General features: G+C 42.2%; 1 protein-coding gene across 2 annotated transcripts in view; it reads left to right on the forward strand.

Annotated features, from left to right (window-relative positions):
* Positions 1-10,935, forward strand: part of nectin3a (nectin cell adhesion molecule 3a) — a 32,295-nt gene extending 21,360 nt beyond the window's left edge. For both annotated transcript variants that reach the window (XM_041940961.1, XM_041940962.1), the window contains exons 4-6: positions 1,623-1,740; positions 3,912-4,063; positions 6,219-10,935. In XM_041940961.1, the coding sequence (XP_041796895.1) occupies positions 1,623-1,740; positions 3,912-4,063; positions 6,219-6,874 (926 nt within the window). In that variant the 3' untranslated portion in view covers positions 6,875-10,935. The remainder of the gene's footprint in view (positions 1-1,622; positions 1,741-3,911; positions 4,064-6,218) is intronic.
* The last annotated feature ends 13,064 nt before the right edge of the window (positions 10,936-23,999 follow it).

Raw genomic sequence — 23,999 nt, forward strand, 5'->3', positions numbered from 1 at the left:
GAGTGCTTAACAATGCTGCAAGTCCTTGAGAGGCAGTAATACATTACAGTACAGTTGCAGTTTTTGGATTCCTAGACAAAGATGTGTGTTTTTCACACAGATTGCCCAAAAACACGTCAGTGAGCCACATCATTGGCACTGGGTGTCGATGAATATGGACACTATAGTTTACTTTGAGTCAGTCCCTCATACGCTGTCCTGCTGCAGTAAATACTCACTGGCTCACAAAATCTGTGGTCCCCAACAAATGCACTATTTACTCCTGTTACAGTTATGTTTGCTAAACTCTACAGTAACAAAAATATAGAAAATCTGCAGTCTTAAACGTCCACCTCAGAATGTTCAAAGTTACTCTAAATGGTTTTGTGGCCTCATCCTATCACCATCTTTCACCAGCTACACTAATTTGTTTGTTTATTTAATTTATTGTGTAAGGTTATGTGGTTTATTGAAATTGTATTTATTGTCATCGCATTTTAATTTAGTTTTGAATGTCCACTTTTGTTAGTCAGAAACAGAAAAAGGATTTTGTTCCTGAAATTACCAAGTTGAATAATCATGATCATTATATGTGCAAAGTAATGATTATTATAGCTCTAATTGTGCAGCCCTGACAGGCACAGAACTGTATCTTATTGATATTTACCCATGCTGATAGCTTGATTTATGAATAGCCTGCTCACTACCTTTCCTTCTTCACCCATAAAGGGGCCATTTAAGAGTCATCTTAATGTTGTAATCATTAATGCATACTGTTTCACTCTGTGTTTGGACTGTATGAGTGCAGGCTAATGAAGGTATTTTATGAAATATTGATCAGGCCTCAGCAGCAACACAAGTAGCAGGAGGCTGCAGGGGGGCAGCGAATGGAGATGTGGAAGAACCAAGGTTAATACAGGAAGAAAGAGGCTTTCCAGCTCAATAAATCATGTCAAATGCAGAGGCAAGGGATTTTAAGTGCAAAAGAAGCACAATTGCAACGTTGAGCTGCGCAAAAAGGGTCAGCGGACACGGTGAGCCGAGGCATCTTCCTGGGTGCTGTAATGAGTTCCGCATTTGTCCACCAGAGAAATCAAAATGAAAAATTGGATATCCAAGTCACTGTTTGCAGTGTTTTATTACAGTGGCATGTGCTGGGCTTCATTTAGCCATCCTCCTGCCTCCCTTTGTTTTTTCTTTGTCATGATGAGGCAGTGGAGTTTATTATTAGCTGCAGTACATCTACTGTCTGAGTGAGTCTGTCATTTCTAACTTTCTACCAACCCAGGGTCATTTGTTTGTTCTCTTGGCTCTCATTCACCAGCAGATGCTGTACCCTGCTACACTCCTGCACACTGCACAGCCTTTGTTTTTGTCATCGCTCACTACTGTGCTTATAATGCACGCTTTGTTCCTGGAAAAGCTCATTTGTTGTCAGGCTGCTGGGATCACAATGACTGATTATTGAGTCCTAGTCTTTCAACCTTTGAAATAAAAATAAAATACACTTTGGTCAGCAGAACCAACCTGAGGTGGTAAAAGAATAACACCGCCTTTATAAAACATGCACTCTAAAAGTTTTGTTCTTTGTAAATGATGCAAGTTTTTAACATAATAACCTTTTGTTTTGTTTTGTTTTACAGTTGCACCAATTGTATCCATAATAGGAATTGACAAAAATTGGCATGTGGGTCAAGAGAATGTGAAGTTCACTTGTGGTGCCAAAGCCAATCCACCCGCCCATCACTTCGCATGGATCAGGTCAGTATCCCCGAAAGCTGCCCTCCCGTCAAAAATCTCTCTGATTAGATCTGACTGATTTTTGAGAAGATGTGATAGCTGGTAGATTTTGGTAGGTTTTCACCCTATAGTTGAGGATAGGTGGAGCAAGAATCTTACTCCAGTGACTGTAAGCAGCAGCGTCTGTCGCTCAATGAGAAACAAATTCAGAAGTGCATTAAGATGCAGTTTCTCTAATGGTGACTCAGTGCAGGCTCCAAAAAAACCTCACTGTATTGAAGTGAAGGAGAGAAGTCCAAGCTTCCCATCAGAAATAGATGGTCAAATATTTTCCAAGGTTTCAGTAGATAATCATATTCCTATAAGAGTCGGGGTATGCTCAAAAATAATTACTTCCGACCACGTCAGATGGCAAAAGTGTTTATAGCTGTTCAGCCACACTCAAAGATGGAGTGGAAAGTCAAAATATGAAACAGTTGTGTGAAGAATGAAAAAAGAAAGCTTGGAGAGATGTTCGAATCCTGTTAACTTAGACCGTTACAGCTGGCCAGTCAAAGCGCGACGTGGGTGTGAATGTCAGATTGTCTATTTCGGAAAGTTGGAGAACTTGTTGGACACGGTTTAATGCTTTTGGACCCTGCCCCCCCAATGTTGGAAAGGTGTCGGGGAAAGGGATTTCCAAAGACATTCAACAAGCAGTTCTGATGAAGCATGGTGGCATCTTGAGGTGTTCCCTGGCCGAAGTTTTGTTTGTTATAGTTTTAATTGTCAGATAGGCTTGTGGGGGTGGGTATCTTGGAGAGCAACATATCGGTCTGGTAAAAGCCTATACCTGGTACTCTTCCTGTTTCGCCAAGTCTTTATGCTGTGAAACAGCACTTTTTGAACAAATCATTCAGAACTGCCCCTTGCACTTTAGCTACACACATCTAAATTTGGACTTTGGGGGTCACTGAGATGATGCTACAGCCTAATTCAGTGGCTGCACCTTTCTAAGGGTCTCAGGTCTTGCTTTGTGTTGCAGTCTCCTTTTAAGATACAGTATGTCAAAACAGGCTGCCACATTCTGTCAAAGTTTCTTGCAAATATGGTAGCCTTCTCTGTCCCAAATTCAGGGGACACAACTGTTATTTCCTCTGCAGACCTCAGTAGTGTCAGAGTGCAGTCAGTTGTTAAAAGGTGCATTTAGAAGGTCCTGGACAACTCGTAAACTTTGGGAAAACTTCTGATGTTTGTCTTCAGGTTGTCAGCAGCTAATGTGAAGTTACATAACATGATCTGATCCACTGAAAAAAGCCATTGTAGAATGTAAATAATGGAAGCCAGACTCCAATGTTTGTTCTTTTTAGCCTGGACAAGCTAATAGTTTATAATTTGTTCAAGTAAAATCTCACTCACACACTAACTGGGCTATGAAACTTTAACACAGGTATTTACACTGGTATTTCGCACTTTGGTAGCAGCAACAACACATTTTGACAGAATTTACAATGTTGCTTAAATGAGTGATAATTTGACGTTTGTTTGAGTGAACATGTTTGTTGAGAAACTGATGTTACAGCAAATACCACATGTCTGCTGCTTGTTCCAGTTGCATAACTCTAAACCAGGTTTAAACAAAATTATATTAAAGAGCAAAGTGAAGAAGCCTCAGTCTATAAATTAGCTTTGGAGCCCAGACGCTAGAGCTGTGGAATGCCCTGCTGCATCCATCGGGACTCCCTGCTATAAATAAAAGATTTCAAATGATTCATGCATCAGAACAACACTGGCCTATTGGCAGCTCTTTGTCATCATCTTGCTTTGAAAACAAGGAATATGTTCTAATTTGAGCTGACAGTACCAGTAAAGTCTAGACAGCAGAGCTCTTTATTTTCTTCTTTCTTTCTTCTGCCCTGACATTGAAACCTTGTGTTCAGGAAAGCTTTTCCCCTCAACTGATGGAAGTGCAGTCAGCTTAAATTACTGCAGTCATGTGATTGTATAATAGTTACAACAGGCCTACGAGTCAACGCAACCAGCAGAGCAGTGACGCTGTTACAAGTCATGGAGAGGTTTTTCAATTATACTTGTGTCTCTGAAACATACTCTAATAAAAATGTATGAACTTTGAGCCTTTGTATGCTGGTCTGTCTATCATGTGATGTGCACCGTGAGATTTCTGTAATTTTTTTTTTTTTTTTTTTTCACAGGTTGGATGGATTGATGCCGGATGGCGTTGAGATCTCAAACAATAGCTTTGCTTTCACTCGCCCGTTGGAGCGCAATGACTCTGGAGTATACCGCTGTGAAGTGATGAACGACATCGGTCTCCGCAGTCAAGATGTAAACCTCTGGGTACAAGGTACGTTTTGACTTTTTCTCTCGATTTCTTTAAGTGCTATTGGATGGTTTATCAACCATCCTTAAAAAAGTAACCTTTAACCTCTGAGGTTAAAAGAGAAATGTATGCCTTTTGACATGCCTCGTGCCTTTCTGATGTAACATTCATCAGTACGATCAGCCCTCAGTTCAACACTTCTGGCAGAGCTTAGCCTAGCATATAAATGTCCCAGCCCAGATCCACTTTCACACATTCCTGGCAACAGAGGAGCACGGAGTGCAGATGAAGAGTATCAGTACCAAACATTTCCACTGTTGTGGTTTTGGCAACATTAGATTGCTCAGATAAGGAAGAGAGCGTTTACTCCTGCTGGTTCAGCAAAGTATGCACCCATGTAACCTTTTTCTTTGTTTTGCTTAAGGTCAGGTTTCACAGCGGGACATAATGAATTGTGTTCACAGATTTGCAGTACACAGAAGTATGTGTGTGTGCTCCCTAAAGTTTGTTATTCAACAGTATATTGTGCTGTCAAAGCTGTTGTGTATGAAGTGTGATCAGGTTATTTAGTTAAACTCAACACTTCACAGATTATATCTAATGGCCAGAGAGGGGACTACCCTGAATCATTGAAAGGGGTTTCCCTACATTTGGATTTGTTAAACGCCTTTGATTCATTGACTTAAATCTCTGTCAGAAAATTCACAGGATACTGAACGACTCCCATCTGCTTCCTCTGTCTCTCCATGGTTTATTACTTGAATTCATCATTGTAAAGTCAGGGCGTGGATCCTGAGAACTCTGCATTTCTTTTTATTTTCACTTCTCCTCTGCTCCTTTTAATCCTTTTCCAAACAAAGCAACTGCTGCTTTTGGACACGTACTCCGCTAACACACACAGTCCTTTTCGTTTCTCACTGTCAAGAGGAAAGAGCTGGAGAAGCTCCAAAAAAGGCTGTCAGGCTCCATCTGTGTACAGGCCTGGTTTGGAGTCCTGCTCCAAACGAAAGCACAGCTGACATCCTGTCCAGGCTGGACTTGCACTGAGCAATTATCTTGCTTCTCTTGTCAAATATCAAGACTTGGGCATGCGGCCTCTCACTTTCCTCCCCTGTGGAGATAGCCAGGTTGAGCTCAGCTATATTCCATCCCCCTCCGTGGCTGCTTGGTGTAGCTGTTTCATATTCCCATTTGTGTGTGCAGCCTTGTGGTTTTTGGCTGCTCGTCACCCAGATGATCAGCTACATCGTTGCAGATGCTCATAACCTACATGAGGTTAAAATGTAGCGCTGCAGGGTGGGATTGATGACTGATGAAGGAGACGAGTGCCAGTATATCAGTTCACTGACCTTGATCTGTCTTCATTATCCTCATGCTTTTACTTTACCCCCAATCCTTTGGGCTCACACATGGTGTGTAATTGCAGGTAATTAGATTCTTACTCAGTTCCACAAATTGTAGAAATCATTATAGCTCTACAGGGAATCCGTTTTTGATAACTCTTGCCTAAAAACCTCCTGGAGATGCAGACCTCTATTAGTGCGAGTCATATTGCTCAGTCAGGCCTTTGATGTGCCTGTGCAGAGATCGACTAGTGGTATCAGGCTGCTCTTAGCCCCAGAGGCTGGAGGTCAAAATGGAGACACTTATCCTGACCTTGAGCTCCACACAGCCCTTTTTTCTCCAACTCTGGCTGCTATCACAAACGCCGGCCACTGGAGAACAAATCAGATGCAGGAACCTCACATCGATCACACAGTGTTTCATCTTCTCACATGACTTCCCCACAGCAGGCTTTAGAAAGAAAGGGGGAGAGCCAATCACACTCACGCAGATGCTCATGAGTGCATGGCCTCTATGCTCCGATCCCTCTCTGTCTTTCTCTCATGCACACACACACAATGACATTTAGCACTTAACCTCTTTGTGCCCCTCTCATTCCCCCTTTTTGCTCTACAGCACAGCTTTCAACAGATTCTTAAGTCTCAGGAGAGGCATGTCTCTGCTCCAACAGTGCACAGTGTTGTTATAAATTAATCTAAAAACCATTCACACTTGCTTCGTCGGTCGTTACAGAACATAAAGTGCAGTCTTTCTCCTCTTTATTTTTATGACTCCTCACTCCATCTGCTGCCCTTCCTCTCTGTTTAAATCTTTTCATCACATGTTCACTTTGCAGATCCTCCCCCAACCACTGCCGCTCCCAGCACCACTGCATCTCTCCTCCACGACACCTCTGGAACCGGCACTGCTGTGGACCAGCAGAGCGCCCTGTTCAGCTCCCCAACGCTGGCCTCCTTATCTGACAGCAGCCTGGGTACTATAGTGGGCGGCGCTGTAGGTGGAGTCTTGTTCCTGATTCTCTTGCTGATCCTTAGTGGGGCCTGCTTCATGCGACAGCGCCGGACCTTCAGAGGAGACTACTACACCAAGCAGTACCTGGGACCCTCTGACATGCAGAAGGAGTCTCAGCTGGATGTGCTGCAGCCGCATGAGCTGCAGGAGGTCTACGGGGACAAGACAAGCAAAGGCAGCCAGGATCTGAAACCCAAACTCGGGGGAGACATCATTTACCCCGACTACACCCCTGAACGCAAGGATAGGGATGACTGGTCTGACAGGGGGGATGCCCACAGGGGACTCAAGGAGGGAAACTACTACCCAGATCACTACAACACCCAAAACATGCACCCCTGCGGGCCTCCTGTGCACAGCCCCATAGTGAACAACGGCTCCCCCTACCTCCCGGAGGACTGTTATGACAATGGTACAGACAGCGACTATGTGTCCCACATGGATGGGTCTGTGATCTCACGCAGGGAGTGGTATGTTTGAGGGACGGAGCAAAGAAAAAAAATGGACAAATGACTGACTGAGAATAATTTAACAAGTGACAGATATAAATATCATTACAGGTTGTGTCATTTCAGTTAAAGGATGAATACAGATTCTCAGCTCAGTTTCACAGTGAGCTCTTTGAATAATACTGCTCTTGCCTTGATTGTAACCACTTAACCTTAAGGACGTGTGTGTGGTCTGTATTACGCTTTTTGTAGCATCTCATGGAGCTACAAATAAGCTGGAACGCCTCAGTGTTATTATCTGTGTAGGCTTAAGAGGCTTTGGCGTACAGTGGCGTTTCAACTGATGTGAATGAGGTTTTGTATTGTGCTTGTTTGTGTTTGCACCTGTCTTTAACACAGGTCACAGGTCAGGTGTTCAGACCCTTGTTAGTAAAGTATTTATATCCCTGACTGACTGAGCTCTGCTCCCATAAAACCTCACAACTTTTGTGGCATTTTGAAAATGGTCTCTCGATTGCTTGCCGCATTTCCATACACGTGAAATGTTTATCATGGCTGCAATCAGTATTTAAAGCAAATTGTACTGCATGGTTTTTTGAAAAGCAAAGTGTATCATCACGTTAAAGGGAAAATTGGTCAGTCACATGATTAAAAGGGAGAATTACACAGGCATTATACTGAGGGAAAAGCAAAGTGACTGATGCTACGTTACAAAAAACAAAAAAGCTGCCCCTTGTAAAACTCTGGTTAAGTTTCTTTGAGGCTTTTGCAAACTTTGAGTACCTTCTGTAGATTTTTCACGAGGCTGTCACCTTTTAGTGAAGATGACAACCAAGCTAAAGACGCACTCCCTGTGGAAGTGCTCCTACTTTTAGCTTCAATTCAGCTTATTCATTTTACAGATACCGCTGTTATCCTTAGGATTTCAGTCCCGGTTGATTTGGTGACATCTGTGGTTACATTAGTAGCAGCAAGTGTGATTTAATACTGCTGCAAACAGCGCTTGAACTGCTACTTAATCAGCAATACAAGAGGAGCAACTGGTGCCTCGATTTACAGTGCAACTAAACAAAGTCAGTCAGTAACAACTGCAACTGTGATCTGATTTCATGCTGCACACTTTGTGAGCATATTTTCACACAACAGCAGGGCATCATAAAGCTGCTGAGGAGTTGGTGTTGTGCAGCCTGTCACCTGCAGCTCTTCATCTAGCAGCTTGTTGTGGCTGCTCCTTATAGTGGCTCGTAGCTCATAGTGGACTTTCATGCCAAACTCAGCCTTTTACGGCGGAAACTGTTGCTGGCAAAGGTTGGGGAAATCTTTGTGGACCAACTGACCGAACAACTGACAGAGCGAGCATTGGAGCTAAAAAAAATGATCCTCTGACAGAAGAATACCAAAAATGACCTGTCTTGTTTAGTAGACACAATGATCGTTTTTCTGAACGATTGTGGGCTGTGCTAACCGAAATGGCAAATGCTTTACATTTCCTGTGGGTGCTTCACAATGAAAACCACCTCATGTCTCTAAAGTCCGGTGCTTTTAATGTGAAACAGCAGCAGCAGGAAATGTTTGGTTTGCATCGGCAGAAATTTAACAGAGCTCTGACGCAGTGGAAAAGAATGCTAACAGTAAACAGTGAGGCTGATATCAAGATGAAAATGTGCTGGACTACATGCATCATTTCCTCTGAATCCTTCGTGTTTAGGAAGACAATCTGAATCTATTGTTGAAATGGCAGACTCTGCCGCTGCCAGTATAGATATATAGCTAATGACTGAATGTAAATACCTTAAGTGGTGATTGCAGGAAAAATGCTGACCATAGATGGTATCAAAAATGGGGGCTGACTTAATGAAAATCTTAAGGATTCTAACTTTCACCAAATACACCATTATCATTATTGAAATGTGTCAACCCAGTCACTTTCTCCCAGTGAAAAAGCACAACTCTGTTATTACAGTTGTCTGTACACATCAAAGGAGGCCAACCGGGCCTCGGCCTTCTCAACTTAGCCATGATAACAGGCTGCATCGCTATATTTTCCATCTTCCCTTATCCTCTGATTTCTGTCTGTGCGACTAACACCAATTGGTCATTACAGTTTTTATTTTAAACGGGGGATCAAAGCAATGTGTTATAAATACCAGATGTGACTATCACAGCTGTCATCATCTGACATTATGTGGCTCCATGAACCACCAACAGTTTCACTGCGCCCGCTCAACACTCCACAGTCATGATTCACGATGGTAAATAAGCAAAATACTTGAAAAAAAAGGTCAGAGCTCAGACAAATGCCACTAATAAAGTGATCCTTCAGCTTTAGTTTGTATGTGTTTGAAGTAGGATTGGGCGAATACCTCACAGAAGAGTTGGAAACACTGAGCGGCTGACATCACTACTGATCACAGAACAGGCTATAATGTTGGGGTTTGGCTCCTCAGCAGCTCCTCTGAGGATACACAGCGATCATGGAAACTAGAAATTTAATCCACAAGTAAAAAAAAATCCGGTTCAAGAACCATCTAGGTTAGAGCTGTCTGTGTAATGGCTCCCAAAGGGATATATATTTTTCCTACAAACAACAAACCCAGTGACATTAAGTTGAAACAAAAGAGTTGACATCATCAGTGATCTCATCTCTCACTGCTTGATTTGACCTTACACTTTTCCACTTAGTGCTTCCTTTTTTTGTTTCCTCAGGAATGATACATGGATCAAAGTGGCCTCTGCAAAGCCTCACATGAAAGTGAAAACATACCCTTTTTGGAAAGATCCACGTTTAGTCAATCAGGGTGTTTTGTTGCTAGGAGGAGGAACCATATATGTGTATTACAGTCAGATCAGGACAAGGGGTTGGCTATATTTTGAGGTCTGCTTCTTTTTTAATGGGGCTTCATAGATTGTGGGTGCACATTTTCACTCTCTCTCTTTCTTTTTTTTTTTTTTAACCCTTCTCCACCCTCACTTTCCCATGCCAGGGCTTTGGTCGAAGGTTTAGATGTCTGAGAATAAACTACTTTAATCTCGCTCTCACTCTCATCGTCGCACACACGCACCCAGCCGCCACACATCTGCCACTGCAGGCCACGTTCAAAGAGCAGTCCTCACCTCAAACCGTGAGCTTTTTAATTAACTTTTTTTTTTCCTCGTCGTGCTTGGCAACTCAAGTGCTCCAACTCGGTGATTTATAGCACATCCGTGTCTGCGTGCACACATCTTTTTTAAACGGCTGATTCATTGCTGTCATCGTGTTTCTTATTTGGTAAAATCGCTCCATGCAAACTGCTGTCGCTGCTCTAAAAATGATCTCTTTTCTGCTTCATCTCTTGGAGACTGTTTGACAAAAGCAAAATGAGCTGAAGTGATGAATGTTTTTGTAAAGTTCAACTTTGGTCGCTCACCAACTGACTGCATGTAAATTAAGTTATTCGCTACCCACTAGGTTCATTACTTCTCATCACTAATGTTAATATACATGTACATAATGCTAATAGGTTAGTGTAGGATTAGCCGTTTGATTTATATGTTTATGTACAGTTTGTTCTGGACTCCCCTACTGAAGAGTTGGTGCCTTAGATGGGCTGAGCAATGCACAGAAAGTTTGAAAGCATTAATATAAAGGATATTAATATGAAAGAGGAGGACTGACTGGTCCATGAATATGTCTTCCATCTTGATGGAACAAAACATCAAAGTAGACAAAAGGTTGATTGTCATGCCTTATACACTTTGAAAGGACACATGTAACAAGTTGGTTACTGAGAAAATCGTAATAAGTAAAGTTTCACTGGGAATTTAGGCAAGCCAGATTCATAGAAAATAATATTGTCCTGTAAATATGCTGGCTGTTTTTTTTTCTTTTTTTTTTATTATTATTGAAAAAAAATCTTATTTTTTGTATGAGGTCTGTAATTTTCACAGAGTATTAGTTTATCTTAAGAGTGTTGGAGGAGCTCTTGTCTCATGATAACATAGAGGGCAATGCTGTTTTCACTGCATTTTATATTTGTTCTGGAGAGTTTCTGACCAATTATTTTGTATGTTGTTCTTTAAATGATTGATGTGTCCCAGGAATCAGAGATGAAAGCGCGGTAGATTGTATTTTGTTCCTTTGTTTGCAATAAAAAAAACATCATTATTGCACTCAAATGTGTCCAGGGCTTCTGCTTTCAAAAAGGAGGGTTTTTTATCGACCGTGGTTAAGTTCTTTAACTCGCATCAGCTTTTTTACATCAGTACTGTGTATATAGCTTTACAGATGTCTGAGCTCTTCGTCATGGATTTGCAGGTGTCTCACAGAGTCTTCCTCGGATCTGCTGTAAAGAAGTGAAGGACAGCTACGAAAATCATCTTCAGGTGAGTTTTACCATCTGCGGTTTCCAAAGCCAAGAATCAAGTTTCAGGTCCCATTTCGAAGCAGCAACATAGACAAGAGGCCCAAACAAACGTTCATTCACATGAAAACTGAGCAAACTGAGGAAGACGCTGTGATACAGCTGAAAGCTCCGGAACCTGAGATGAGAAAAATTCTTAACTTCCACTCGCTAGATTTCTTCCATAGCTTTTAGCCTCGTCTCCACCACCACTGATAACAACTGTTACCATGTGACCAAAGATCCAAAGTCATGGTCTCCATGACAACCAAGAAAACTGAGCAAAATCTACCTGCTGATGAAGGCCACAAGGTGTGAGTGAAAGCTCTAGAAGAGATCTACTGCATGGGATTTCAACATTTTGGCCTCTAGCCCTCATTGGATGGGATGTAGCTGTTAACATGGATTATGTCCTAACCCTCCTTATTTCGACTAATTTACATCAACATTTCAGCAAACTGCACCTCTCATGCATATTTTGATTTAATTTGCTGTCTTTGTTTCTTTGATCAATGACATCTCATCTTTTCTATATGTAGTTGTATAGTTTAATGGTTGTGGTTAAATTTCATGTCTTCCACCACAGGCTAAACAAAGAAGTCAATCTTATAATTGACATTCTTTCATACATGAAGTAACATAGCAGTTAGGCTGACGTCCAGCTAAAGTCTTACCAAAAAAATCCCAATTGTTTGGTGTTTTCAATCTCTTAAATATGAGGATTTGCTGCTTTTTCTCATTTTTTTTGGTTTGTGCACAGCATTTTTTTTTTCAGATTTTCCATTTGCTAGATCGAGTTTTTTCTCCCCCATACGAGGTAAAGGTGTTTCTTTCTTTTAGGCCGGTGGCCATCAGTCTCTGTCACCTTCAGCCTCTTTCACTGTCCACACCTGTGATAGTAACTAACTGACCCATTTCACACTGGCTCTCCATCCTGGCGAACTCAGCACCCTCTTCATCACCGGTTCACAGAGTGAAGCAAGTGAGGCCGCCGGGCCTTTTGGTCACACCTGCATCAACTGGGCCGGCCGCTGACCACCCACAACTCCCTCCTGTCACCCATCAGTCCTCAGAGAGTAAGAGGTGTCTCCTTAGATATTGTGAACTTATCACACTGAAATTGTGCCCTCAAAACATTTACAAAGGAATTTACAATGGCGTCCCTAATCCAAGCCCTCCCACTCTAAGTGCCTGTGTTTAATCCCCAGTGTTAACCTGGCTTTGGAGGTGACGCAAACACTATCAATATGTGTTGTTTAGCAAAGTGACAATCGCCCCCTCTGGTCCAGATTAAAAGCTGGAGGAGAAACCAGATACTTAATCCTCTGAGGCATGTTGGACAGAAATCTCCCCTCTTGGACTTCACTTTCATCACTTCAGCATCCACGTCGCCCCGGCCCAAAAGCACTCACTCTATTATCATGGTGTTGCCTGACTGGGATAACCTCGGCCTAATCCATCACTGCTACCATCTGCATGTTTGTGCAGGCAGTGTGGGTAAATAACGCTGTGCTGGTGGGCTTGGGTTACCTCTCCTTTTTCCTTTCTTAAGGTTTTGGCAGATGGCTGCGAGGGGCATTTTTTCACACTTAATGAATCCGTCAGCAAAGTTTTGTTGCCTCGTAAAAAACAGCAGCGGGTCCTTTCTGAAAACATTCTTCAAGACCCCACCCAAAGAAGTTTAAGAGGAGATGGGTTTCAGCATCAAACCTTTAGAAAATATTCTTGTAAAAATGCCTGTTTTCTTCTTCCTCTGTTGTTTTCTTTTGGTACCTTTAATATATTATTAATTCAGACTGAAGAAAAGAGAGATGGCCACTTCTAGTTTGTGCTCCTACCCTCCTCCTCCTCCTCCTCCTTCCTCCTCTGCAAAAACACTGATTGTTAGCTAATGAACACGAACGCAGCACCGGGGAGCTCACATCAAAGGCCACAGCTGAGCTGAACAGACAAATTGTTTGAGCTCACGGGTTTGGAAATAATGAAATGCTGCAGAGGGTGGGAGAGCGCGGAGCAGTTACAACAAAAATGTTGTCACATGGCCTGCGGTCTCGCTGGCCCTCGTCTCGGTGTGAAGTGTGTGAGGCTTCAGGGCAGCAGCCACCTGTGGCTGAGACAGTGGTAGCGAGCACTGGGGGGGAAAAATCAAACCTCTGCTCTGTTTCAGCCAGAGGCAGTTAGTGTGGATCGAGAGAATAGTGAGTCTTTGAATATCTTGTTTGTTTTTTTTTATTTAAAGCATTGTGTTGTCCGCTGTTCTTGAGCTTTCAGTCATATCTTCACCAACCCCCCCTGTAAATCACCTCTACACTGTTTTCCCTGTCATCGAACTGGCCTCCTCCGGTCCGGCGTGTTGGATGCTTGCGTGCTCCGAGCTCGCCGTCTGTGCAGATTCCAGTCAACTAACAGGAACGCTAGCTGCCCGGCTAACTGAGCTAACTAGCTATTGGCAACTAGTAGCTTAAACCAACGATAGCTGCAGCATAGAACTCAATAATCAGCAATAAGCGGTTACTCTAGAGATATGCTGCCCCCTTTTTGTTTAGAGTGACCTTCGACAGGTGGTCATATCTTACACACTGTACCTTTAAAGTGCTCATTTCATGATGATAACTAGTCAAACTTCATCTTTGTAAATGTTGAGATTGTTTTGTCAGAAGTTGTTTTTAGATTATGCCATAAAGCAGAGCGAGTCTTACCACAATTTGGTTTGCCTTTCTTTGTTTTTCAGTACTTAATTTGCTATATTTATTTTCTGCAAACAAAGGCCACCCTCAATGAATGAGCAAGATGTGATGTGACGTGAGGGAGCGTTTTGACCAGTCATAGTAATTCACTTATCACATACAAAGTGCAAACCATACAGACAAAAACAAACAGATAAATAAACCTTCCATTCTTCTTTCAAGGTTTGTGAAAAAAGAGAGAAACAGCACTCAGAGTAAGGCTGGAAAAAGCCTGTGGCCTCTGGTCCGTCTGTTTGCAGACTGCCACTGTTTCACTCCGCCTTTCGTGATTTACAAGCCACAAGTGTAGGCTTTCATTGTGATGTATAATAGAGCATTTAAATGATGCAGCATATCATCAGCATGACAGCCATAAGCAGTCTGCTTCGTGCTGCACTGTTGGGTCTCTGAAAACCCTTCCTGTAGATTTTGTTTTACCATCACATGCAGTCAATAAAGAATTTGCATTTATTTTTTCTGATATAAAATCTCACATGACCAAAATAAGAGAAACCCCTCTCATCTGAATTCTGATATATTCATAAACCTTCCAATGTGTGTCACCTTGAAGCAGTAAATCTGACTTGCTGGCATTATGGACGTGTACTTCCGACAAAGATGAGAGGTTGGGCGTCGTGACAAAGCCCCCTTTGTGCAGTGACTCCTCTGAGACCGAGAGCAAAGACAATGAAGGTTTTCATCGATGAGCCGCATTGTTGCTCTAGATGGCACTGAGGGCCATTCACAGATCAGGTCCTGTGTGCTGAGTTCCCAGCTCGCTCCGCCGCCGTGGAAAAGCTTGCTGCTCTGAGCCTGCGTTTCTCTCTGCTGACTCACAAAGTTTTCCACAGACGGTTTAGGGAAAAGCACTGAGAGAAGCATATCTTATTGCACAATATGAAATTAAACTGAGAGGATAGAGCGGTTTCCTCTGGGGCCTAATAAATAAAGAATAAACATACAGATTGGGTGGAGTGGTAAGAAATTATCCAAAGGATCCTTCTTCTTGGCAGACTGACCATCTGTTGCCCACCACTGTAACGCTCACATGTTGGAGTTACGCGTTTTACATATGCGACCCTGAGTTTTTCTTATGGATCAGCCTCTAATTGGGCTCATGGCATGCCACAGACTCTGATCAGAATGGGTGGGCAGCGATCTTACTGGGCCGTGACAGGGGAGACCCCCACATCCCCCTGCATTGTTCTGCAGTGCTGGAGCAGATATAATCTTCAGTGAATTTTAATCCTTGCAAAACAATGCAGTGTTCCCTGGGAAATGTCTGTAGGGTATATAAAAGGAAACAACAACACGCCACTGAAAGGAGCAGGCTTACATAAAGCGAGGACTGGACTGGACCTGCAACTTAACATATGCTGGAGAAATATGAGAGGAACTTTGTACTCTGCAGTGAAAGCTAGAGTATGTTGTGTGTTTTTTTGTTTTTTTTTGTGAAATTCTCTTCACATCGCGACAGCAATCAATAAATCAAATGGCCTGTAGTCAGCCCATCCAATCATTTCATTTGGGCTGAGTGAAATGATTGGATGGCCTACCTGCCTGTCTACCTACATACCTGCCTACCTGCCTGCCACAAGCCAAGGCTGCTGTATTGCTAAAGCTATATTGAGCTAGTTGGACAAGAATGGCAGAGAAAGTGCAGCCACAATTTCCCAACGCTAACCCGCTAGCTCGGCAGCTGTGAATACTAACGATAACCATGCTTGTTGTTTACATTTATTACGATAATGATAGGTGTTTTCTTAAACATGAATGAGACATGAGGTAGTTGCATACGGTCAGCAATGTCAATGATTAGCTGCGGTGCAGTGAACACCCACTGAGCTGACAGACTCTTGTCCAGCAACCTGCAGTAACCCAGCAGTAAGCAGTATCTGCCAGGGCAGGTAGTCAGTGGCATGCTAATGTCACAATTCATCCTCTGGGAACCATGAATATCTATACCAAATTTCAGCAATCTATCCAAAGGGTGTCAAGATATTTCAGTGAGAAATTAAAAATGTCGACCTAATGGTGGCACTAGAGGAAAAGTCAGGGGATCCCTACCCTTAAGGTCAAAGTCAAAGTTCATCCTGTGGGAAGCATGAATGTCGTTACAAATGTTTGTTTCAATCATCCCACAGTTGCTCAGACATTTTTCTCTGAACCAAACAAGTCAACCTGCTGGTGGCGCTACAGGAAGTCACGGGATCACAAACGTCATTCAGATCTGTCTATCGAATGTCTGGGGATCACCGAAGTCCGTAGTATTTATCCTCTAGGGATCTTGAATATCTACACAAACTCTCATGACAATAAATCCAGGAGCTGTTGAGATATTTCAGAATGGACCAAAGTGTTTGACCGAGTGACCGACATCGCCATGCTGCTTGCAGGGCTAAAAGAGACTTCAAATTGACATAAGAATTCCACCATCTATCAAATTCGGAGACTTCCGTCTGTCTGTCTGTCTGCTGCTGTTCTCTGCGTCTGTTGTTATTTTTAGCCTTAAAGCTCTGCTTCCTTCACCTGCCCGTGTCCGTCAGTTTGCGACTACTCCAAGGCCGGAGACGTGGCATCTCATCTGACTGACCAGACACCCGCCGCTCCCTCTGCGTGCTCCCGTGAACAGTTGGACCTGGCGTGGATGCAGCCTGACAGCCGGACCGGCCGTCCCCTCTCCGCTCTGCCACCACCGACTGTGTGCATCTGTGCACGTGACGGCGCTCGTCATGTGACTGCTGCCTGGACCACCACCGGTGGCTGTTGCAGTTAGTTCCAAGTCCGTGGAGCAAATGAGCGGTCATAAAACCTCACCTCACATTAAGCCCCTGCAAGCTCAGCTCATTATGGATCAGTCAGCTAGGCCGGGTCTCATAATGTTTATATCATCTGTTTAGCTCTGATTTGTGTTTGCTGCCTTTATTTTCCAGCCGTCCTCCTCAGTCTTTTATCTAACGGGGAGACCTCTCCTGACTGGGACAGATGAGGCTGTCACGCTCAGCTGTTCGGCTGGATGATGTATCACCACGGCTCGGGCTTACAGTCAGGACATGTGCTTTTTTGTTACAGCAGCATCAGCGTGGCCTGAACATATCTGATTTACAGCTTTGATTTACTGCCGGGGCCAGACAGAGCATTCACATCTAAGCAGATCGAGGCCTACTTCATTATGAGTAAAACCTTGTTTGTTATTTCATTTTAAACACAGACTCCCACCACATCTTTCACGGGTTTTTCTTGAAGAATTCATTTACTGTGCTATGCTGCGTTAAAGGGAAAATGTGCATGTTTTACATCATTCAATGTAATGTAAGGATGCATTCATACCTCTTGGTGTGCTAATTGTTAAATGTCTCCCTTTGGAGCCATTTAACAAAAAACAAACAACATTTTCCATGTTTTCTTTCATGTAGCTGACAACTATACTTCATATTTATTTATTAAATGGAGATATTTTTCATATATTTTATGTATTTCATGTACTTCTATTTGTGCACTCCAGGTCTTTAAGACGAATGTACGACTGATTGAGTTTTCATTGTACACAACTTGAATTGCTGATTGATTTGAGTTGTTAATCACCTTGGGGGGTCCACTGGTGATCTACTCCTGTCACCATTGAGCCAACTGGGTAAACCAGGGCCTCATGGGGGGTTAATCTGGCCCTGAACATATCAATATATAGGATCTGACAAAATACTTCAATAAACCTGTGGTTTGGAGTCAGTGTGCAGACATTAATCTATTCATTTTCTATAATTAATTACCCAACCAAAACAAACAGAATTCAAGTGTCATTGAGAATAGAATTGAATGAAATCCACAATCATGCATCATTAACCAAGATCGGTGCATGAGGAAAGAAAGGACAGTGTTTATCTACCGTCCCCTCGCTTTGTCTTGGACTTGCTTTCTGTTCCAACAATAGTTTCCTGATTGACCACTTGACTTCCTAATCATCTTTGCCCTCATCTAAAACAGAGGGCTGTTTGACTAAATTAAACGCAGCCACGATCATATAGGGAAGCAGGGATGACAAAAGCAAATAGAGACAAAAGGAGGAGAGGAACTCCATTGTTCCACCACAACACAGGCGTGTGTTGCAGGAGAGGCGAGGATGAGGTGAAGCACAACTCATGTCAAATCGAATAAATTACTTTAAACAAGGAGGGACGGGTGGCTGCGGGAGGCCCATTTAGGAGCTTTTAAAGTCGAACAGCGTGAAGTCTTAATTACTGAGACTTAACGCTGGCCGGTGCTGCGCTCATGCTGCGACGGTCAGGAGTTGGAGGCTGCTGCCCCCGTGGCTTCAGAGGAAGGAGAGGAGACCGAAAACTGAAGGCAAAACAGAACATCTCCACTGTTTCTGCCAACAGGACTGAAAGCAAAAGGTTGATTAAATTTCATTTCATTTTCTGGTTTGTTTGATAAAAGCAGCTAAGCCCTCATCCTGTTCTCCACTTGGCGTCGGGATCAGATGGATTTCCAACAAATCACACTTTTTTTCTCCTTTTATCCCTCCTGTCAGACTGTACTTTCATGCACACTTGGGTTTATTGGCAGTAATGATCCCAGGTTACTCCCCGCCGACCAATCACATGTTAATGCTTGCTGTTCAGATGAAGGGGGGAGGGGTCGGTTACTTGGAAAAGGACTGGAGGTGGGGAGAAGTCATTAGTTTGAAGGTGTGATGGTGTGAATGAGAATAAGGATATACATGCTGACCTTTGACCTTTTCTTCTTCCTGAGTCGTCAGGTTTCAGATGTGCCTTTTCTGCTTCAGCTGTGGAAAATATGGGCAAAATCATGTCTAGTTATGGCAAACAAGCCAAGTCAGTATTATCTCTCAGACTGTACACAAAGTGTTTATCTTGCAAACTGCATCTAAAAGGTGTACCACAAAGTTCTATATTAGTACTTGCTCTGTTTTCTGTTTTGATAAACTTTATGGAAGATTCAGCAAAGATTCACTTCTATGCAGATGATGCATTTATCTATAAAGTTTCCCCTTGCTTAAACTGAACTATTGCTGACTTCAAAGAGAGTTCAGGTATCATTTTACCATTTTAAATGAAACTTTAATACTCAAAAACAATCTCTATAACCTTCTCTAGGACAACAACTATAAGGGTAAGTAACATTACTCCTTGAACACTAGATGGAATTGAATAACAAAACGTCTTCATACAAAACCAAAAACCCAATTTACATTTGTGTTATCATTCTGGGAAAGTGTTTTGCAACCTAGGTGAAAACATTAAAATGCATAGATAAATAACGCAATGGGCTCAAGTATTTATAGAGATAATATTTCAAATGTTGACCACTTTTATTCCAACCAAAATCCACAACAGAATTTTATTCCTGTCAGTGTTTATTAGGTTTTGAAGCAGCCAACTGACCATATTGGATGTAGATTTAAAAATATAATGGAAAATATATTTAACAATTATGTGAAGAAATAAAATCTGACAAATCCGAACAATTAAAATATTTCAGACTTTATTTTCAAATTATCTGAGGGGTTGTTTATGTGTTGGGTGGACTTGCTCATGATCGCAGTATATCTAAACTCCTGGCTACAGCCCTGGTACTGCACACACCATATCTTGTCTACCATTAATCTCTGTGTTTTATTTGAACTATTAGGTTGCAAACTCACCATTGTAATTTATATGTGTTAACTGGAAGAACCTCACTAAGAATTCAAAGGAAGATTTGTACGTTAGTTTGTAGAACTTGGCAAAACTGCATTTTCATACTCGGCATAATGGGCTTGGAATAATTTACAAGTTAAACTTCATTTGAAAACTCTGCCTCCGTATCAGTGGTGGGAAAACGTAACCAAGTACATTTGGTCAAGTACTGTACTTAAATACAATTTGAGGTACTTGTATTACCACATTTGAGAGAGAAATATTGTACATTTTACATATATATAAAATATGCCACATTACAATAGCTTAAACTGCCACGTAGTATATAAAGTAAATCAAAATTAGATCCATCTCCACTAACTACAACAGCAAAATATTACTTACACATCATACATTAGTAACAACATTCAATAATAATAACCATGTATTATAATCACATTTGCTAGTGTGACACTCATAATGGCATCTTCAGCATTGAGTAGTTTTACTTTGATACTTAAAGTACATATTTCTTATGTGATTGTAATTTTTCATGACAGAAGCTTTACTTCAAATGTATTTTTACCACGTGGTATTTAGTTTTTATACTTAAGTAACAAATATGAGGCATTTAAACAACATTCATTGTTGAGTATTGTTACTATGTTGAATAATCAACCTTCTCCTTTTCATGCCTCTCAGGTCCTATTTTATGTTTCTTTATGGGATTGTTGTAAATTAATAGTGTGTGATTCTGTGCTGTCGCCATGTCTCTCTTGTAAAATAGATAACGTGTCTCGAGAGACAACCGGGTTACATAAAGGTTTACTGAATGACATGTAATTCCTGCATTGCACTTTGTCCATTTATTCTTATTAATTATTATTAGACCTGTTTTATTAGAAAAGTTTTATTGCAACTAAGCAAAATCTCACCTGATTTAAACTTTACATCATTCTGCACAGTCAGGACTCTTTTCTCTCCTAATTAGCTGAATGTCCGGGTGTCTCCTGTGGTGATATCAGAGCAAATGTCACGGGTCGTTCTTTTTTTGGCTGAACTGCATGTTTGTTCTTGTATAAGAATCTCCCCGGGCTGTGTTACCTTTAGAGGTCACGCATTGGCCCTTCAGCAGCCGTGAGGATCAGGGGTCTGGTAGCCGTGACGATTCACTTTCATTTCAGCCAGCTAGTAATCCCACAATGCAATAAAACTGTCTGGCCCCTGCGTCTGGCTCCAGTCAGACCAACTTTACTCACAAAAATGTCCAACCCCCCCTCAATATTATTAAGTGCAATGTAAATCTCAAAATAGAAGTTTAAAGCTCTTTTCTCTTTTTTCTTCCAAGATTTGAGATGTCATTAAACAGCTATTTGCCAGGAGACAGTCAGTAATTACATATGGGAGAGTCATATGTGTTATAATAAGGGAGTGAATCTCAACCAAACCAAGACACCAGCGGGGACAGAGGTCACTGCAGTCTGGTCAGGCTGTGTTTACGTTGGCGAAGGAGTTGCAGCTGTGAGCAGAAATTGTGTCTCTGAGTTTAGACATTATCTCACAGTTGGTTTTGGCCAACTTTTCAAAACAAACAAGTGGTTTCTGCACTGTCCTCTACTGTCTTGCATGCTGTTTTGTGAAGATAAATACTGACCCGAATGGATAGTAATTGCAAAGATAGTTTTAATCAGAGGAAATTATCACTCATTGAGCTTTTTGTGGGAGAAGAAGAGATTTTATTTGACCACTTGGGGTCAGCAGAAACAAGCTGTGAACACAACACTGACATATCATCACCTTTTAAGTATAGTTACACATCCAGCAGTTACAGAGCAACATTTGAACTTGTGTGACCTGACAAATGCAATATTAACCCTCTTCTTAGCTCTGTTTTTGGTCTCCACCATCTCCTGAGGTAGCTAAATGCTCCACTATGTTCACCAGCTGGTTGCTAACTGTGTCTGTCTGTTGTTTGGTGCTGAGCAGGCAGGGTACAGTGGGTTTTTAGAGGTTTTTTAATCTAATTTTGAAATAAGATGCCTGCTGCAGCCAAAAACAACTCCATGAGAGCGGTGACGGTGAACCAAAACAGTTAAGTTTTCGTGTCATCATTTGATACGTGGTAAGATTATCAATTACCTTTAAAGGCATGAAAAGACCAAAGCCAGCAATGAATTGATTATAGTGTTTGATAATTAACTGTGTATCTAAAGCCTGATATGTCTTATTCATCTATAAACACCTCAATGAGCCATTCGGTTGCACTAAGTGATGTGCTCCTTCTCCTTGAATCCGTCACACATGCACTGTCCGGCTGCTGCTGTAGCTACCCACTGGAGCACGAAATGTGGATAATGCTCCTAAAAAGTCTGCAGCAAATGCACTATTTGCTAAAGTCTGAGTGACTTTTAGCCTTCTAACAAAACCCAGAGTCAACAGCCACGCTTGCAGTCCTGTGAGGCTGTGCTTAAGAACAGTAGAGGTTTGAGCAGCATGCTAACATAAGCACATTAACATGCTCTCAGTGGCCGTGCCTGATGTGGCGGACTAACCGACCACCATCCTTTAAGCTGCTAGCTACAATCCAGCAGGGACTGAGATACTGCTGTTCACAGGCCTGCATCCAGAGGTGTGAATGTGCCATCAATTGTGTGAATGGAATGTGAGTTTTATGTGTTGAATCAGCTGAAAAATTGGATATTTGAAAAAGCAGAGTGGAGAGAAGCACTGGAGAGGATTTGGAGTAATAAAACAGAGATAACTGTCCAGGAGTGAGAGAAATGTACAGTGAATGCTGTGGCAGTAATAAGATTTAGAGTTGCTTTTAAAGTAGTGTTGGATACACCGCAGGTGGTGGTTCAATTGAAGTAGTCTATCGAGGCCGGACAGAGTTTGGTCATTATAATGTACAATTAAACTGTCTGCACTAAGCAACAAAGCGTCTAAGTTACAATTAGGATTCCCCTGATTCACGAGGGTCCAGAGGTCGTCAGAAGACACAAGATGCACACACCCATTGGGTCATATGCTGGCTCACACATGCGTAAAAGACATTTCAGGACCATTGTGCTAAGTCAGTAGCAAAGTTTTTGTGCAAAGAGGTGTTCCCTTGGTTACTCCCTAGATCACCACTAAGGTGCTGGGAGATTTGCATGCATCATCACTGCTAACTGGACGTGCACTGAGACATTGGGGTGAAAGATGTTTTGATACCATCGTGTTGCAGAATGAAATGTTCTGAGGTAAAATATGACAATTCGGAAAAAACGCTGTATCAAACGCGTGTTGGGTTGAACTTTGAAGGGTTTATTAGTTTCAGAGCTCCAGGAGGAGGCAGAATTAGTAGAAATGACTTATGTGTCTGACTCTGTTGACTACTGGTAATTACTGATGTGTTGTTGAGTTCTATTGAGGGGGACCTGAACTCATCAGGCCCAGGTGAGGGTCCCGTTTTCCCACATTGAGTCTGTGCAGGAGTGACAGACTGTCTCAAAACTCAGTGCTGGCACACAATACAGAAAATGTGAAACCTATTGATGACTTCAGTCTCCTTAATGCAGATCCATTTCGTGCACTGCCTCCTGAGTCACTGTAACCCGACCCTCATATATTAACCTTACTCCCTGGATCACATATCCTGTCTTCATGTGAGCTTTTAGCTCAAAGCGACCCTCTCCTCCTGACATGGACCAAATCTAATCATGAGCAACGACGGAGGGTCATGTAAGGTAAACTGAAGTAAGGTAAACACTGTGTTTCACTGAGCAGCATGATTCCATGTAAGGTTTAAGTGGTGCTGCTGCCAATTTCTGATGGGATGCTAAAATGAGACTCTGTTACATTTCTTTGATTTTGAACTTTGCCCCTTTTCAGTGAAACAGGGTCTAAAATGTAGAGGGACTTTGTGCTTCACAACAAACATATAGAGCAAAACCTATCGCTCATCATTAACTTTTACCCATTAAAGGAATCAATCAGCCTCTGATCAGTGAGTCCAGATACTTGGGATTTATGGCCTCAGGCTTTTCTGGCTTTTAAATTGTGGTTAAGAGGATGTTGGACTGATCCTTGACAAATGCCTCTCACACCCACCGGGCGTCACCAGCAGCATAATCACTTAACATTAAGCAGCAAATGCTGAGTCAGTGTAGGTAGAAGGAAGGTCAGGCTGTGTGTTACTGGCAGAGGCAGAGAGAGCGGTCACTCAGGGACACTTAGGACACCTCCGGGCTGAAAATCTCATTTGAAACTGTTGATAAACACTGACAAATGCTTGTTTCCTTCTGTTAAAGACTAAAAGTGTGGGAATGTCCCTTTAGATTTTGTTGTCATTGTGCAGAAACTTGTGTTAACATAGGCAGACCTACAGTACAGTGTGCTGCAGGAATGTACTGGTTGAGCGGTCATTGCGT

Source organism: Chelmon rostratus, chromosome 7, assembly GCF_017976325.1.
Source record: "Chelmon rostratus isolate fCheRos1 chromosome 7, fCheRos1.pri, whole genome shotgun sequence".
Classification (NCBI taxonomy): Eukaryota; Metazoa; Chordata; class Actinopteri; order Chaetodontiformes; family Chaetodontidae; genus Chelmon; species Chelmon rostratus.